The sequence below is a fragment of the Diorhabda carinulata genome, chromosome 2 (genome assembly GCF_026250575.1).
Source record: "Diorhabda carinulata isolate Delta chromosome 2, icDioCari1.1, whole genome shotgun sequence".
Classification (NCBI taxonomy): Eukaryota; Metazoa; Arthropoda; class Insecta; order Coleoptera; family Chrysomelidae; genus Diorhabda; species Diorhabda carinulata.
The window spans coordinates 16936519-16953847 of record NC_079461.1 but is presented as its reverse complement, the minus strand read 5'-3'; the positions used below and the strand labels follow the sequence as shown (position 1 = coordinate 16953847).

The 17329-nt window shown below is 33.7% G+C and overlaps 1 protein-coding gene across 2 annotated transcripts in view; it reads right to left on the bottom strand.

The window, feature by feature from the left end:
• Positions 1-17329, bottom strand: part of LOC130903939 (vascular endothelial growth factor receptor 1-like) — a 47593-nt gene that overhangs the window by 9618 nt on the left and 20646 nt on the right. For both annotated transcript variants that reach the window (XM_057816339.1, XM_057816340.1), the window contains exons 7-20: positions 14174-14321; positions 13182-13308; positions 12889-13097; positions 11739-11884; positions 10855-10996; positions 8617-8793; positions 8406-8558; positions 7597-7721; positions 7212-7374; positions 7048-7154; positions 5053-5203; positions 4083-4307; positions 2695-2863; positions 512-648 (exon numbers count right to left, since the gene is read on the bottom strand). In XM_057816339.1, coding sequence (XP_057672322.1) covers positions 512-648; positions 2695-2863; positions 4083-4307; positions 5053-5203; positions 7048-7154; positions 7212-7374; positions 7597-7721; positions 8406-8558; positions 8617-8793; positions 10855-10996; positions 11739-11884; positions 12889-13097; positions 13182-13308; positions 14174-14321 — 2179 coding nt within the window. The remainder of the gene's footprint in view (positions 1-511; positions 649-2694; positions 2864-4082; positions 4308-5052; positions 5204-7047; positions 7155-7211; positions 7375-7596; positions 7722-8405; positions 8559-8616; positions 8794-10854; positions 10997-11738; positions 11885-12888; positions 13098-13181; positions 13309-14173; positions 14322-17329) is intronic.

Below are 17329 nucleotides of genomic sequence, written 5' to 3'. Positions count from 1 at the left end.
TGTTTTAAGACGTCAAAGTAGAGGTTGTAAGAGTGAAAGAAAATAAAAATTGGAAGTATAAAGAGTAATGACTCAAAGTTTGAGGTTACTGAGTCTAAGAGAAAAGTGTGCGCAAGTCAAAGAAAGAACGGATGTTATATCAATGTAAAATACCGACTGCAAAAAAAGGCAGAGACTTGGTGATGGTTTGGGTATGTTTGCAACTGGAAAACTGGTAATAATTGGAGGGATTTCGAACCAAGAGGGCTAAAAAAAAAATAAAAAAAATTAAGTACGCTTTCGTCAGTCGCCTAATAAATGAAATAAATAATGGATTTGCTAGGGATTTTCCCAATTTTCACTCTCGAATAATGAATTACTGGACACGCTGTTTGTAATTGTAAAACAATTCATTATACACGAACCTGTCAGATTTAGTTCCAAATATTTGTAGCAACAAGAAATTACAAAATTTTCTTGTTTATTCATATTTATAATAGTAAAAATGAAGTACAAAAATTATATGATTTACCTTGCGTTAACGCCGTCATATCAGTGTTTTCTGAATGAGGATTAACTCTATAATCAACCATGGCATTAGGGCATGGAATAGTAGACGAATCCGAAAAGGATAAAGTTGCATACTTCATTGAAGAATAGTTTGTGTTACTAAAACAAAATATAAATTTCTTTAATTTTCCATTTCTCCGACCTTCTCATAGCTTAGACGAAAAATCTGAACGAAAAACAACATCAACAAGAAAACTCGATGAATTCAAAGGATTGAGATATGGCAATGCTGTAGTTTGTCAATCAAATTACTTCGACTTTTAGTGATGAAACACTTATCTCGAGCCATCGGGTTTCACTGGCTTTCCGAAATCAATCGTGATGGCACTTCGCTACAGGATGAATTTCGTGTGCCAAAAAACATCAATGCTGAACGTAAACTAATGTTGAAATATCGTCATGTGACATACTATAAGATTTAGGCATATTTAGGCATCAGTTCAACTCGCATACATCCAATATTGCATGAACATTTGGCTATTGAAAGGATTGCTCTCGTTGGATACGCTTAATTTGACAAACGCTCAAACAAACTCGTGTCGATTGATGCAAAGAAATGATGAAATGAATCAATAACAGTTGTTCGCGCACAAACCATTTCGAAGTAAATGGTCGCCGGTTTTTTCTAAATAACTGGACATGTCCTATAGAGCAATAAGCCTCTCCAAAATACCTGAAGATTATTGCTACAAAGAATTAACTCAAACCATGCGACAGAAGCAGCTTTCTTGGATTTAAGTCAAGCCTCTGACAAGGCTTCGTATGCCAGACACAGAGAATTTCGAACAAGAGGGAATGAAAGATTTTGGAATAAAATCTGTTGCCCCTTAAGGCAGTTGATATTATTATTCTTGCATCCCACGAAATTCCAGTAGCAACGTCTAACATTCTTCATATGTTCAGCCAAGATTACACATGGTGAGATTCAGTAACCTTCGCGTTGACAAAGGACTCATTTCTTCGAAAGAAACTAACAAGCTGATATGAGAAACGATTTAATGGGCCATATTATTGGCCAATATCACGTCAAGAAGAGGTCACTTACTCCGGATCCAATCAATAATATTGAGGAAATTCTGGTTTTGATCACTTAAAACATTATTGCATTGAAAAATCAACATACTAGAATCAATCATTGGATAAAAACACTGTTCAGAACAATGATTCTATAAATGAAAATATTCCTGGAAGGATTTTATCCACTCAATCGTGGTCTTCTCGATATTAAGAATGTCGATGTAGACAGATAGCGACTAATTACTAATAAATAAGAAGCGGCCTATGGAGTTATCATAATGAAGAAAATTATCCAGTTCTTAGAAATTTCCATCTGTTTTCATTGTCTGAGTAGTTTTCACATTCATATGACTCATATCATTAGTGAAAATTCTTGAAAATCGCGTAATTATCATCAATGGATGTATTTTAACATTTCGAGAGCTTCTTCGGAGCTATTTAGAAAATTAATATATATGCATTGTTTGATGCATCTTTTAAACTCATCAAAGCAGTTGATAAACCAGTATGTGTTCAAACTAGTCACTACCTGTTTGAATAGATGAAATTATAAGACGTAGATGTAGTTTGAGGAACTGACTGCCAATTCCATAGATTTGACTCGTCACCACCTGATGAGGAAGGTGAAGGCTGCCTTAGGTAGTGGAGGCATTTCTTGACAACAAAACTCTTTTATAAGTTATGTGACACTGAACATTGCTAGTTGTGTCTTTTGTATACTCCAGAATAGTTTAGTATCTAGGGATTCAGGTATGTACTATAAACCTACCAACTATACTTAAGCAGATACGATATACGATTAGTGCCTGATCTTTGAAATCGACACAGAAATCGCAGGCCAAGTCATCGGTGAGTTAGCTCTGTAATATACACATTTCTGAGTCTTATATTCTGTCCAGTGACGTTTAGTGGTTTAATCCAAGATGTCTGGTAGTTTTTCCAATGAAATGCGCGTTTGGTAATTATAAGGAAGGCACGACAGATCTATAAAGATGCCTTTATGCGTAAAATTCATTGAATTTGAACATTGAACAGAAAATCATGCAATTTAATATACAAATATGATCGATTTCTATTAGAAATACTTCAGAATCCTGCGAAATTGATGTTAGAGTTAAATATGCTTACCTTTTGCTACTCGATATAGAAGAAGTTCTGTCTAGAAGTTCTTGGCCAATATGGTAGTTAACTTCACCAGTTTGGGGATCGATTTGATTAATAAAGTCGTAACGATGTTTCAATAAATAGTTTTGTAAATTTCCGAATCGACAGTATTCGACAATCACCAGTAATTCTCCTGAAAATAGGAACAGATTTATTTCTAGATGTCTCTGCGCTAGATATCTAGAAATATTCACTTTAGTTCATAGAAAATCCTTAATAAAACGTCAATTGTCTCGTAAAATCGAGTAAAAAATAAAATGGAATGGAATCTGGGCAGTAGAACATACCTAGAGACTTTTCCTGGTACTCAACGTTTTGAGATTTACAACTTTATGAAATTTATAGAATGCTACTTCATACGTTGAAAATAAAATTTTAATTATAATTATGTTTTCCTAGGATTAACCTCTTCACAAATAAATTATCTGAGAACTGACCAATGGAATCATTTTTTTATGTGAAAAGAAAATGTAACGATTGAAGGAGCTGTTTGATTTCATTCGTTATACAGGAACTCTTCTTTAATGTTGCAAAAATTAATATGCGAAATCAACATCAGAACTTATTAATGATGACAATCAAAATTGTTATTTTTCTGTATTTAGCAGGCATTTATAGCTCAACGTACATCTAAATTTAACGGAGAAGTCAGAGATGTGTAGATTCAATTGACCTTGTTGAGAGTACTTCAAACAAAAAGGTTCAACAAGCGTGCTGTTGATAGTACCAGGCTTGGTAAAATCACTGTAGAATAACTACAAGAAAGATTTAGTCTTCTCGTTAACCAAAGATAAAGCTGAAGCATGTAATCTATCGACTGTCTGTGAACACAAGATCTCAGCATTTTCGTCTATTTTGACAGTTCATGGGTTTATCATCAATCGACAGGTAATAAAATTTGACAAAAAATACGCAATATTTGAATGATTTTCGAGGGAAGACATATTTGGACTCGATCTTCTTTCTAATCGTCAGGCAAAGCTAGAGAAACAAACTTTGCAACAACCCTTTTCAGTCCCAAATTGTAATTTGAAATTCTTTGAAGAGAGTTAGCACTACCCACTGGCTGGTGATCAATTATCAATCGATGTTCTGTGAATAGAAGGTCTGCAGTTTTTCATTTCATGGGTTTATCATCAACAATCCCACCACTATTTTTACAAAGTTTAAATCGAAATTTCACAGCTGTACGTTGTAGACTTAAAGGGAACAAGAAAAAAGAAGCAACAAATCAGGTCGATTTTACAGGCAGCATTGATTTGGTGATCATATTTTGGTTATAATCACTACAATAGCATCCATTTATGAAATATAGAGCTACAAAAGATAAAACAAAAGAGTAAATTACTTACTTTTTGCGACATTTTTTGTACAAGCTCCCAGTAGATTGACAACATTCAGATGCTTTCCAAGGTGAACCATAATTTTCAATTCGGATGCTAGTGCCTTGATATAACTGTTGTCTGCATTTTTCTTCACCATTTTCACTGCAACTGTTGTTATTGGTTCGCCATCGATGATATGCTTAGCTTCTCCTTTCAATACTATCCCAAATGCTCCTGAACCTAACTGCTTACCTATAAGATAGATAAATGCTTACCTAGATATTTTTAGAATATTTCACTACTTATAAATTAAAGGAAGCTTCTCCACAACAGACAAAAAATTGGATTAACAGGAAAACCATAGCTTCAATTGTGAAACGGATATGATTTTCTGAATATTCCACAGTTTATTTATATATTCACTACATATTCATATTTTTTGAAGAAAACCGAAGGGATTTTAACCTGGGAGCTGTTGTGTTGTTGGAAAAAATCTAACTTTTCATGATTATCCTAAATATTACTTCCAAAAATGTTGCAATATTGCTCTGCCGCAGTAAGGCCAGTGCTGAAAGGCTGAAAAAAAATACTAGGCGTACGAGCGCGGAGCGGCTGTGGGATTGATCCATGCTATCTACGACGATCGTACACTAAACGAATATTGGTTAGGTAATAGGCAATAATTTCGATGTTGGACCTCGAAATTGTCTGTAATTGACTTATTAACCTAACAGGGTGTTGATAAAGCATAAAATAAAGCAGTTTCTACGCTGCGATCTGAAACTCAGCCCTTAGCTTGACGATGCGTCTTGTCGATTAGACGAGACTCCTCATTCAAACTTTCTGTTTTTGATTTTACAAAATAAAAACAACATATTAGTTGAAAAAATTGTATTAAAACTCGAAAAAAACTTTCAAAACTAGTAACCACCTTTCAATTAATTTTTAAGAAACCTTAATAGTAATTTGCAAGTTATTAATAAAATATTATACTTACCTAGTTTTAATCGTTCTATGGGAAACTCCCATTTTTTATCATAGGGCAAAAGTTCTGCTTGGTCGTCGATTCCTAATTCGGGATTGATATTTTCAACAGCTCCTTTTTCAAAATTGGCCAAACCTAATAGCTGCATTTCCCTCTTGAGTCTCTATGGAAAATAACACCAAAATAATTATAATCTTATCGTTCATATTCTAGTTGAAATCCAGAATTCAACAATCACTCCAATTTTCACAAATTCGAGATAGGCGGCGCCTAATTTGAAATAGTTATTTAACTTCCCATTTATGTGCTGCCATGTCGTGAAATTAGTGAGAACTATATTGATAAAAACACGATAATATTTGACAAATAGGTGCCTATAAAATGATGTATTAAATTATTTTCTGAACAAAAACGTTCCTAAACTTTTTGTTAGGAACTGGGAATAGCCTTGCGAAAACTATTTGACTCTTCATCGAGCTTCACGACACAAATGTGGAACCACCATATTACTAGATGGTCCTAATCAACATGTAATCATCGATTAAGGATACTACCTGCTGGTAACCAGAGATTTTATTGAGCAAATAGAGCAGTTATTCTATTGAATGTCAATAAGACTAATCAACTGTTTGCATTGTAAATTCTTGTAGTCTAGTTTTTTTTGTGAATAAACTTGTCAGTTGCACCAAGCTGTGTGTTCACATCTGTCATACTTTTCATGAATTTCAAGTCTGTAGTTTGAGATCCAGTCCAGAAGTTTTAGATCATAAAATCAAAACTAGATCTGGTCGCATAGTTGAAAAACCGTACAAACTAAACTTATCGGAAGAGATATATTATATGGATCATCAATTGTGTATTTTTTCAATATAATAGCTGTGTAGCCACCTAAGTATGAGACAACTAACAATTCATAAGTTACAACTAATTGGCTCAACAGGCATGGGAGGTTGAGGCCAGTGTTTGTATCATAAGAGATGAAGAGCCTAACCTGGTAGTTTTGTGTAGAATAAATACACGTGGTGTAATAGATCAAAATCGCTCGGATCCTGATATCATACATCGTGTTTATGGAAACTGTAATTATTTGGAAGTGAAGTATTCGACAAGAGTTACGTCTTCAAATACATTTAAAGACTTGTTACAAAAGTAAACAATGGACAATTGTCGCTGTTTGAAACGTAACCTGCTGAATTTGACCCTAATATGAAGACCTGTGATCAATATGAGTAGAAGTTGCACACCATCAATGCCGAACTAAGTCCTACATACTACCTGAATCAATTGTCGTCTCCAATGAAGATTTAGGGGATAAAAACTTTAAATCAAGTTGTATTGGTTCTTGTTGCGGCCCTAGTGAATTGTATTTTGGTCACAGTCTTCTAGTGAAACTAAAATGAAAATCTCTTTATCGTGGATAAGTTTCAATACTAGATTCAAGGAACGGCTTCCAGTGGAGCTCCAATAGGTAGTAAGCCCAAAAAACTTGTGCTAATCTATTTTAGATTCCTTCTTAAATGACCTTTCAAAATCCATGGCTAATTTTTTTCTGTCTGGATTACACTGTGGGCGCCGCCTTTTAACTATAAGTTAAGATGAAAGGGATGCAGGTATAACAGCGCTTTAAAGGCTGTATGTTGACATTTCTCGCGTAATACTTAACCAGATCAATCTTAGATTGTCTTCAACTGTTGTATGTCCAGTTTTTGACCACTATAGCAATGCGTGTGATTATGGGTTTAGTATACCATGCTAGGATTAAGTTATCAAAAATCGATAAAACCGCATTGGTTTTTGGGGGTAACTTTGTTCAAATGATTGTTTTAAGTAAGTGTTTTATCCAGGACGCTTCCGCGTTAATTTTTATTTGTATTTGAAGTCATTTACATCCTGAATGAGATTTTACCTTAACTAACCTAATTATATTTGAATAAATCAATAGTTTTAATGCATAAAAAATAGTTTTTGTTATATTCTTAGTAGATAACTGAAGAAAATTTTTCTCACCCTTTCTTTTTTCACTCTCACGCACAAGTATATCATTAAGAAAAGAAGAGCTATCAAAAGTAACGCAATGATATAGAGATACCAAGTTTGCATACGTCCGGGAGCATCTGAAATATAATGAATATTATTCCATTTTTTTATTAATATTGATATATCGTTCATACTTCTAAATCGTAGTTTAACTTCTTTGGAGTCGTGATCGTTTTTATAGACAGCTTCACATCTATATATTCCAGCATCTTCGGGAGCTGTTTCGTTAAAAACAAGAACTTGTCTGCCTTCTTCAAGACGCATCCTAGATTTAGCTGGCTCGAAAATGATACCATCCTAAAATAAATCAGAGACTTTTCAATCAAAATAAAACAGAAATTTTATCACAACGATGTTTAGGTTCCATATCATCCGTATGGAAACTATAGTTGACACCTAACCACTTCTAAATAACCTCAAATAAAGTAATTGAATGTTGTCAAATCATATAAAATATCATGAATACTTCGATTTTTATGGTGTATTATATAGGACTAGTTGTCATAGGTAAATAATTACCTTATACCATGTAATTTTGGGCTTTGGTAATCCATCAACTAGGCATAGTATTGTAACTGGCTTAGGAAAATCCTCAACAATTTCGTCATCCATATTTGTTTTGACAATTTTAGGTTTCACAGGATCTAAAAGAAAACAAATTAATCAATTGATGTACAGTAATGAACCTCAAAGTTTTCTTTGTTTCTTTCTCTGATTTTCGACTAAGTCATATGATCCATTTGGATAATCATGTTTTAAACGACATATTTAGATAAGAATATAGTAGCAGAGGACCCGTGGGGCACAAATTATACCAAACTTATCAAAATGACTTTGTAAATAACCTGGCAACACTGTACAGCCGCCAAGGTCTCCAATTTTAAATACCTTGGATGCTACATCAACAAGCAAATGTAGCAGGATAAGGAAATTAGATACAGTATTAAATCGCCCAAGACAATGAGATCACTGTTTTGGAAATTGAAACTGAGACAACGAATAATTAAATATTATATTTGGTATATCCTAGAGAAGCATAGAGAAGGGTACAATAGAGGGTCGCAGGTGCAGAGGATGAAAACAAAGCTCTTGCATAACATCCAAGAAAAGTTAGAATACCCGACTTAAGGTCTTGGATCTTGTTTACTTTGTTTTTTTTTCATTTACTCGTAGACCAAGATCACAATCTTGTTCCTCGAACCACTGAATATCAACAGAATAAGAAAATAGCTGTTTGTAATTCGATTCGTTTGTAATCGATTATTGAAAATTATGTCTTGGAAATATCACATTGAATATTAAGCTCACTTTAAATAACAAAATATTACCTTTTATCTGAAGATTAACGGATCTAGTCTCTTCCATTCCACTAGGAGTAACTGCTCGACAAACATAAGTTCCAGAATCATCTCGATTACTATTAATAATTGTTAATATTGTACTGTTGGAATAAATCGTTCTGACTACATCCAATTTAATTCCTGAAACAACATGAAAATCAATTACTGAGAAGTGAGTTACCGTTTTAAGTATGATTACTCTTATTTGATTGGACTTGATTTGAGCCAAGTAACCAAGTGACTTGACTGTAATTTGATGCAGCAGCTGAACACTTGATAGAAACATTTTCACCTAAGGCATAAGAAGCTGTCCCTAGATTGGGATCAACAATTGCTGTATCTGCAAATCCAGTTATGGCGAACCCACCAGGAACGTCTGAAAGAGAATATTAAAGTTAAAAACATAGTCAATACGATACACACAGATTTCGTATTGAGCTTTAGTAGGATAAGGAGAAATTTACAATTTTAACGTTGACAATGACGTCTCTTTTGATAATTTCGTCAATGAAGTGGAATGATCAACAAACATCAATTAGCCATATTTTTAACCATTGTTGTACCCTGTAGATATTTGCTTGAAGGATGTAGGAGGTTTAGTAGCGGGCCCAAAACGCTACCTTGGGAAACACCTGCGTTGATTTAATGTATCATTGAATATGTGTTTTGATACTTAACTATTGAATACCAATCTTCAAGGTAGAATACGGAAATAGTTCATGGGAATAGAAGGCATTTTCTGATTTTATAAAGTAGTACGACCTTATCAAATGCCTCACTTACATCGAGGAATATGCTGGAGCAGTACTTTCCATCTTCCAGAAACTGCATGATCTCATTTGTTATTCTTTAAACTTGCTCTGTAGTAGTAGCTTTCTCCTCTTGGGATCCAAATTTATGTTACTTGGTTTTTATTAAGAATGAGTAACTATTTCAGTTTTCAATGGCATCTCTAAAAGTTTAGTCAGTATTGGAAGTAAACTGATTGGTCTTAGTAACTTCTTCAGCCGAATTTCCAGGTTAAGGTACGAATATTATTTGAGATAAGTTTCATTGATATGAAAAAATAATTAATTCTAAATATTGCTCCATTATTGTTATTAAAATGTTAACAAGTTCTAAATTTGTTATTGATGATTATAGATAATCAAAATATTAACGTGTGCAACCCTATAATTTTGCTGCTTGAATTAATAAAGGACTTAATGGTTTAAGGGTCAAAGCAATTAATATTTTTTGCGGAAATCAATCAATAATAAAAAATTTACAAGCCAAAACAGCGTCACTTACCGAAAATCAATGAAAAAAATGTTCACCCCTCGTTAAGGGTTGCAACCACGGAGTTTGCTGCTTGAGGCATAGGAAGTCTACTAGTTAGTGCTTAGTAATAAATTATTGCGAGAGAAAATTCTAGATCGCAAGATAAACTAGTGCCCCGCTAACTTAACGTTTAAGCTGGCGAGGCAAGGGGTTAATTGGTTAGGGTGATATATGCACATTGTGGTGCTTTGGTCTCATCTCATTTTTTGTAATCAATAAAGCTTCATTTTAGTTCTAAAATATCGTTCATATAAAACTTACTCTTCTTCATAGCTTCGGCGAGAAAACATTTAATGTCAGATTCCAAAAATTTTTACGGGAAATCTTGAATACTTCGAAATATCAAAGTACATTCAAGCAAACTTTCGAATATGTGGAGGGAAACTTTGAATTATTTCACATTTGACTTGTCAACAAATAAAAAATGAAAACTTAGTTTGTTTATCAGTGTTACCGCCCAATTATAGCTACCATAATTTTCCTAGGATAATTTTCAAACAACTTTTTAATTTGAAATGAAAAATAGCCGAAAATTCTCTGATCATTTCGAGAATAATTTTTTGTCGTATCCTTGAATTCTCAATCTATGGATTAGATTTAATCTACGCTTATCTACACCAAAAGTTCTTGAACTTTTTTTACCCCGTAAACCACTTTCAAAATATTTATAACTAGTTTTAGCTCTTTTAAAAAAACACAAGAGTACCTTGATAAGGAAAGTGCTTTTCTATCAGGACAACGCACCTTCTAATATCTCGTTGATCTCTAAAATAAACGAATTGCCTTTCTTATTAGTTAAGCTCCCACTATTGTCATCAGATCTAGCACCTATTAACTTTCTCTGTTTGATTACAGTCGAAAGATTTTGCATTTGATGACAAAGTTATCGCATAGGTAAATGAAAATTTTGAGGGGAAAAACTATAAAAATTTTTGTAAAAATTTAGAGAAAAATTACACTGGAAAAGTGTATAGACTTAATAGGTCCAAGATATTTCAGACAATCTTAATATATTAGAGTTCTTCTTGTGGCTATACAGTATATGTAGATTAACATATGAAGCTAGCTGTAATTATATTATTTTTTGTTTGTTTTTTTTTCTCGATTAACTACTCACCCGAAACATGATAAGCAGCGACATCTACTTCAGAGCCCACGGCATTGCTCACGATACATTTCACGAGACCTGCCTCAGTTGTGTTAATTTTTATTTCAGAAGTTATTCGAAAACCTTCACGTTCTATTATTTCACCATCCATCTGAAATAAAAGTAGATTCCCAATTATCAATATTAGATAAGAACGTAAATTCGTGTTTTTACGAAATCGTGGAATAGTGCAACGAAGTTTTGATGGATACAAAGAGCCCATGAACTGTAGTTAAACATCACTTTAGCTAAAGTGAAAAAAATCTTGTAGCTGCGTAAATTTCAGTAATTTTCAGGACATTTCCTTTGACCACTACTTGTGACCGGTTATCATCAGATAATTGACACTTCAAAACATTCCAGTCCCGGAAACCCGTGTATAATGCTGTCAATTTTGTACTATATTGTCCGTGGACTAAACACCTCAGTAAAAATGAGTAATAGAATAAAAGACAGGCTCTGAAATGTGATAAATATCTAAATATTTCAGGACAAAAATGTTGTGAACTAAAGCCTTCATTTTACGAATTTTGGCCAGCCTTTTGGAGTTTTCACCAACTGTGGACCTCCGGGTCACGTTTAGTTATATTGTGACTGTTGGTATGTCTGTTGTAACTCTTATTAACCAGGAAAGTAATTGGCAACCCTTGATAGTGGTAGTTGGTACCGATATGAGATTTTTTCTATAACAATATCCATAATTCCATTGGAAAATTGCACTTTTTGCCGCTTATGACGAAATTGAAGAAACAAATTTATACGTTGCGCAGAATTAGGCTTCAGGTACAAACCACGACTTCGTAGAAACCGAGTTTTAATATTTTTATTGCAAAATTAATCAATTGAATACTTACGGTTATGTATTTACATTCTGGTCTTAGACAAGGTTTATATTCCCAACGGAATTGGGGAGTAGGATTCCCAGCAGCAATACATTGTACTATACTTTCTTCACCTACTAGATGGAATGGATCTGTCCTTATTATTACTGAAGGTTTATCTAAAGAAATATTTCACACTTGATTATCAACTGAACATTTAATTTTCTTTTCGACGAAAATTGAATATCATCTTGAAAGTGATCATAGTGGTTCATTCCTCTTAAAAGTAGTCATACGAACATGGATGATGCTAAATGTTCGAAAACGTCATTTACAGTAACTAGTCCAGAAATTTTAGCTGATAGAATTAATAGTTCAACCGAAGAGGTATCCATATTTTGTATGAGAGATTACATATGAAGACCACAAGATAAAAGTATGAAGGTCTGAAAATAAAACTAGACGGATATGAATACAACAAGAACTCGAGCAAATACGATTTTAGTTTTCCAGTTTAAGATTAGGAAACCGTAAATATCGACCTTAACCCTCAATTAGCGTCCTTGGCTCCCTTCATCTTTAAACTTTCAACACCATCACTCATCAAGTTTTTCCCATACACACGATTCATTCTTCGATGGATGTTTTCAGGACTCATCCTGTAGAAAACGAATCACACTTCGCAATTCACACTTGGCTGGAGCATCAATAATGGCGGACGTGTTTACGTAACTGTAACACTACGCCGACTGACGCCTGAATGTCGACAATGGTGGGGAATGTAGTATGTTTGCATAGAGGTTGAAAAAAAAATGGTCCTCGTATTAGGAGCAATAAAAATACGGGGGACAGAGAAGAGAAAACGAATCCTACAATCAGCTTTTTGACATAGAACATGGCAAAAATTCGGCAATACAACGCAGGAAGTTATATGATTGGCCAAACGTTTAAACAACTCCAAAAGGAACTTGATAACAGACAACTGGTTCTTATTAATCAAGATAACAGACCAAAAAAAAAGTTAAGCACTTCAAACAATAATAGAAAAAATCCTATCGAAACAAAAGTTGCAAGGTGGGTTAACCACTCTAGTTTTCTCAAAACATTAGCTGGTCTCAAAACACAGGTTCCTAGGGAAAAACTATGAACTACTTATGATATGATTCCAAATTTCATTTCTTACCAGTCACATTCACAAAAAACGTGAGAGTTTCCTCTGTATATCCGTTCCTTCCAACTAAAGTGTAATTCCCGAAATCTTTAATATCGATATTATTAATTTTCAAAGTTATATTTTCTTGCTTCTTGATGCTACCATATATTGGTTGGGCGTATATAACTTCATATTTTTTTCCTTTTCCTAATGGAATGGTGTGATTCATGTTATCGAGCCTGAAAATATAATGGTTCAATTTAGAGTCTTATGAATCATGATTGTGATAATTATGAATACTCGTACAGTTTTATCAAACTTACCAAGTGAAATTAGGTTGTGGGTGACCCCAAACATCTGCTTTTATTTCTACGTAGGAATCTCCAGCTATCGCTTCCTGATAGTAATCGTTATCTATGTTTCTCATTATGATTTCATGCTCACCTCGATCTAGAAGATTATCCAGAATGTTAACAAAGTAGAATGTTTACAAAAATAATGGATTTTTTCGCTTACTTCGCCGCGTTCTTTATGATACTTGGTAAATATCAAAAACGAAGATCCACAATGAAATAAAGAGAAAATTGTACATTAAGAAACTGATAATTAGATTGAAACAGGCACATTTACCAAATTCAAATGATATACTAACAAAAAAATTAGAAGATACTTCCTGAAATTAACTATAAATAATTAACCTTGTCAATTGCGCTTTACCAACATATGAATTCCAACGCGCAGCATCGTCTGTGAATTTCGAAAGCTGATAAATTTTTTGAAGTACCAATCAAACTTCACCGTTAGCTATATGTTTATGTATCGAACATATCGAAGAGCTCATTGGGTGATCAATTTTCATCAATAATGATCTAATTGAGCAATGAGTTCCTGTAAAGATAGTAAATTTTCATGTCTTCTTGCATATCAAAAGAGTTTTTTTTACTTCGGTGACGAAGAGCTGGAGACGTGATATGGTGGTGAAAATGTTGAAAACTAGTTGAAACTCACTTTCAGGATGTGGTTTTCAACAGAAAAAAGAAGAAGATGTGACTCGAGGAAAAAATAAGAAAGGGAAAGCTTCGTAAGATATAAAAATCTTCACAAAAGACCAAAAAGAATTGAGACTATGAATACAAAAGGACTTGGAATTCCCGAATTTCTTTTGCATCATGATAGTGTTTGTATTATTATTCATACTAATTATATTATGACCTTCGTTAGTAAAATATTCCTTAGAACAGATACTTCAATATTGAAACATACCAAGAAATTAAGAAGCTTATTCTTATACCGATGTGATCGTGGAACAACTTACCAAAAATATTAAGTGTGATGTTTTCGGAATGCACGTGACCTTGATGATCCGAGACAGTGCAAGCATAAACTCCCATGTCATCCAATGTGACGTTACGAACTATTAATATCGAATCATTTGGTGAGTCTCTATGAATCATTCTATTTGGCTATGGAAATAAAAACCAATATAAAAGAGAATTCATCCAATTATAGTTTCACTAGACTATGGACATTCAATTTCAACAATTAATGAGAAAATGTTGTATTGATCTTATTATTTATTAAACTGGAACAAACGATTCTAGTTTTAAAAGAACAAAAGCATTAACAAGTAGAGATACGTTTTTGAAAGCCTACAGTTTCTTAGTACGAAATTGAGGTTCCTAAAGGCTCCACCAAAGATAATAATCTAGAGTTTCTTAGTACGAAATTGAAGTTCCTAAAGGCTCCACAAAGGATAGTAGTCTATAGTTTCTTAGTAAGAAATTGAAGTTCCTAAAGGCTCCACTAAGGATAATAGTCTAGAGTTTCTTAGTAAGAAATTGAAGTTCCTAAAGGCTCCACCAAGGATAATAGTCTAGAGTTTCTTAGTAATAAATTGAGGTTCCTAAAGACTCCACAAAGGATAGTAGTCTATAGTTTCTTAGTAAGAAATTGAAGTTCCTAAAGGCTCCACTTAGGATAATAGTCTAGAGTTTCTTAGTAAGAAATTGTGGTTCCTAGAGGCTCCACCAAGGTTAATAGTCTAGAGTTTCTTAGTAAGAAATTGAGGTTCCTAAAGGCTCCACCAAAAATGATTAGTTTAGAGTTTCTTAGTAAGAAATTGAGGTTCCTAAAGGCTCCACCAAAGATAATAATCTAGATTTTCTTAGTACTAAATTGAAGTTCCTGAAGGCACCACCAAGGATAATAGTCTAGAGTTTTTTAATAAGAAATTGAGGTTCCTAAAGGCTCCACCAAAAATAATTAGCTAATAGTTTCTTCGTAAGAAATTGAAGTTCCTAAAGGCTCCACCAAGGATAATAGTCTAGAGTTTTTTAATAAGAAATTGAGGTTCCTAAAGGCTCCACCAAAAATAATTAGCTAATAGTTTCTTCGTAAGAAATTGAAGTTCCTAAAGGCTCCACCAAGGATAATAGTCTAGAGTTACTTAATACGAAATTGAGGTTCCTAAAGGCTCCACCAAAGATGATAATCTAGATTTTCTTAGTACTAAATCGAAGTTCCTGAAGGCTCCACCAAGGATAATAGTCTAGAGTTTTTTAATAAGAAATTGAGGTTCCTAAAGGCTCCACCAAAAATAATTAGCTAATAGTTTCTTCGTAAGAAGATGAGGTTCCTGAAGGCTCCACCAAGGATAATAGTCTAGAGTTTTTTAATAAGAAATTGAGGTTCCTAAAGGCTCCACCAAAAATAATTAGCTAATAGTTTCTTCGTAAGAAGATGAGGTTCCTAAAGGCTCCACCAAGGATAATAGTCTTGAGTTTCTTAGTAAGAAATTGAGGTTCCTAAAGGCTCCACAAAGGATAGTAGTCTATAGTTTCTTAGTAAGAAATTGAAGTTCCTAAAGGCTCCACTAAGGATAATAGTCTAGAGTTTCTTAGTAAGAAATTGAAGTTCCTAAAGGCTCCACCAAGGATAATAGTCTAGAGTTTCTTAGTAATAAATTGAGGTTCCTAAAGACTCCACAAAGGATAGTAGTCTATAGTTTCTTAGTAAGAAATTGAAGTTCCTAAAGGCTCCACTTAGGATAATAGTCTAGAGTTTCTTAGTAAGAAATTGTGATTCCTAGAGGCTCCACCAAGGTTAATAGTCTAGAGTTTCTTAGTAAGAAATTGAGGTTCCTAAAGGCTCCACCAAAAATGATTAGTTTAGAGTTTCTTAGTAAGAAATTGAGGTTCCTAAAGGCTCCACCAAGGATAATTAGTTTAGAGTTTCTTAGTGAGAAATTGAAGTTCTTAAAGGCTCCACCAAAGATAATAGTCTAGAGTTTCTGAGTAAGAAATTGAGGTTCCCATAGGCTCCACGAAAGATAGTAGTCTATAGTTTCTTAGTAAGGAATTGAGGTTCCTAAAGGCTCCACAAAGGATAGTAGTCTATAGTTTCTTAGTAAGAAATTGAGGTTCCTAAAGGCTCCACCAAGAATAATAGTCTAGAGTTTCTTAGTAAGAAAGTGAGGTTCTCAAAGGCTCCACAAAGGATAGTAGCCTATAGTTTCTTAGTAAGAAATTGAGGTTCCTAAAGGCTCCACCAAAAATGATTAGTTTAGAGTTTCTTAGTAAGAAATTGAGGTTCCTAAAGGCTCCACCAAGAATAATAGTCTAGAGTTTCTTAGTAAGAAAGTGAGGTTCCCAAAGGCTCCACGAAGGATAGTAGTCTATAGTTTCTTAGTAAGGAATTGAGGTTCCTAAAGGCTCCACAAAGGATAGTAGTCTATACTTTCTTAGTAAGAAATTGAGGTTCCTAAAGGCTCCACCAAGGATAATAGTCTAGAGTTTCTGAGTAAGAAATTGAGGTTCCCAAAGGCTCCACGAAGGATAGTAGTCTATAGTTTCTTAGTAAGGAATTGAGGTTCCTACAGGCTCCACAAAGGAAAGTAGTCTATAGTTTCTTAGTAAGAAATTGAGGTTCCTAAAGGCTCCACCAAGAGTAATAGTCTAGAGTTTCTTAGTAAGAAAGTGAAGTTCCTAAAGGCTTCACCAAGGATAATAGTCTTGAGTTTCTTATTAAGAAATTGAGGTTCCTAAAGGCTCCACAAAGGATAGTAATCTATACTTTCTTAGTAAGAAATTGAGGTTCCTAAAGGCTCCACCAAGAGTAATAGTCTAGAGTTTCTTAGTAAGAAAGTGAAGTTCCTAAAGGATTCACCAAGGATAATAGTCTTGAGTTTCTTATTAAGAAATTGAGGTTCCTAAAGGCTCCACAAAGGATAGTAATCTATACTTTCTTAGTAAGAAATTGAGGTTCCTAAAGGCTCCACCAAGGATAATAGTCTAGACTTTTTTTTATAAGCAATTGAGCTTTTTATAGGCTCTATCAAAAATAATAGTCTAGAGTTTTTTTATAAGAAATTAAGATTCTCAAAGGCTCCTCTCAGGATAATAGTCTAGAGTTTTATTATAAGAAATTTAATTCTTTATTATTCAAAACCAAGATCCTTGAATGTTACAGACGT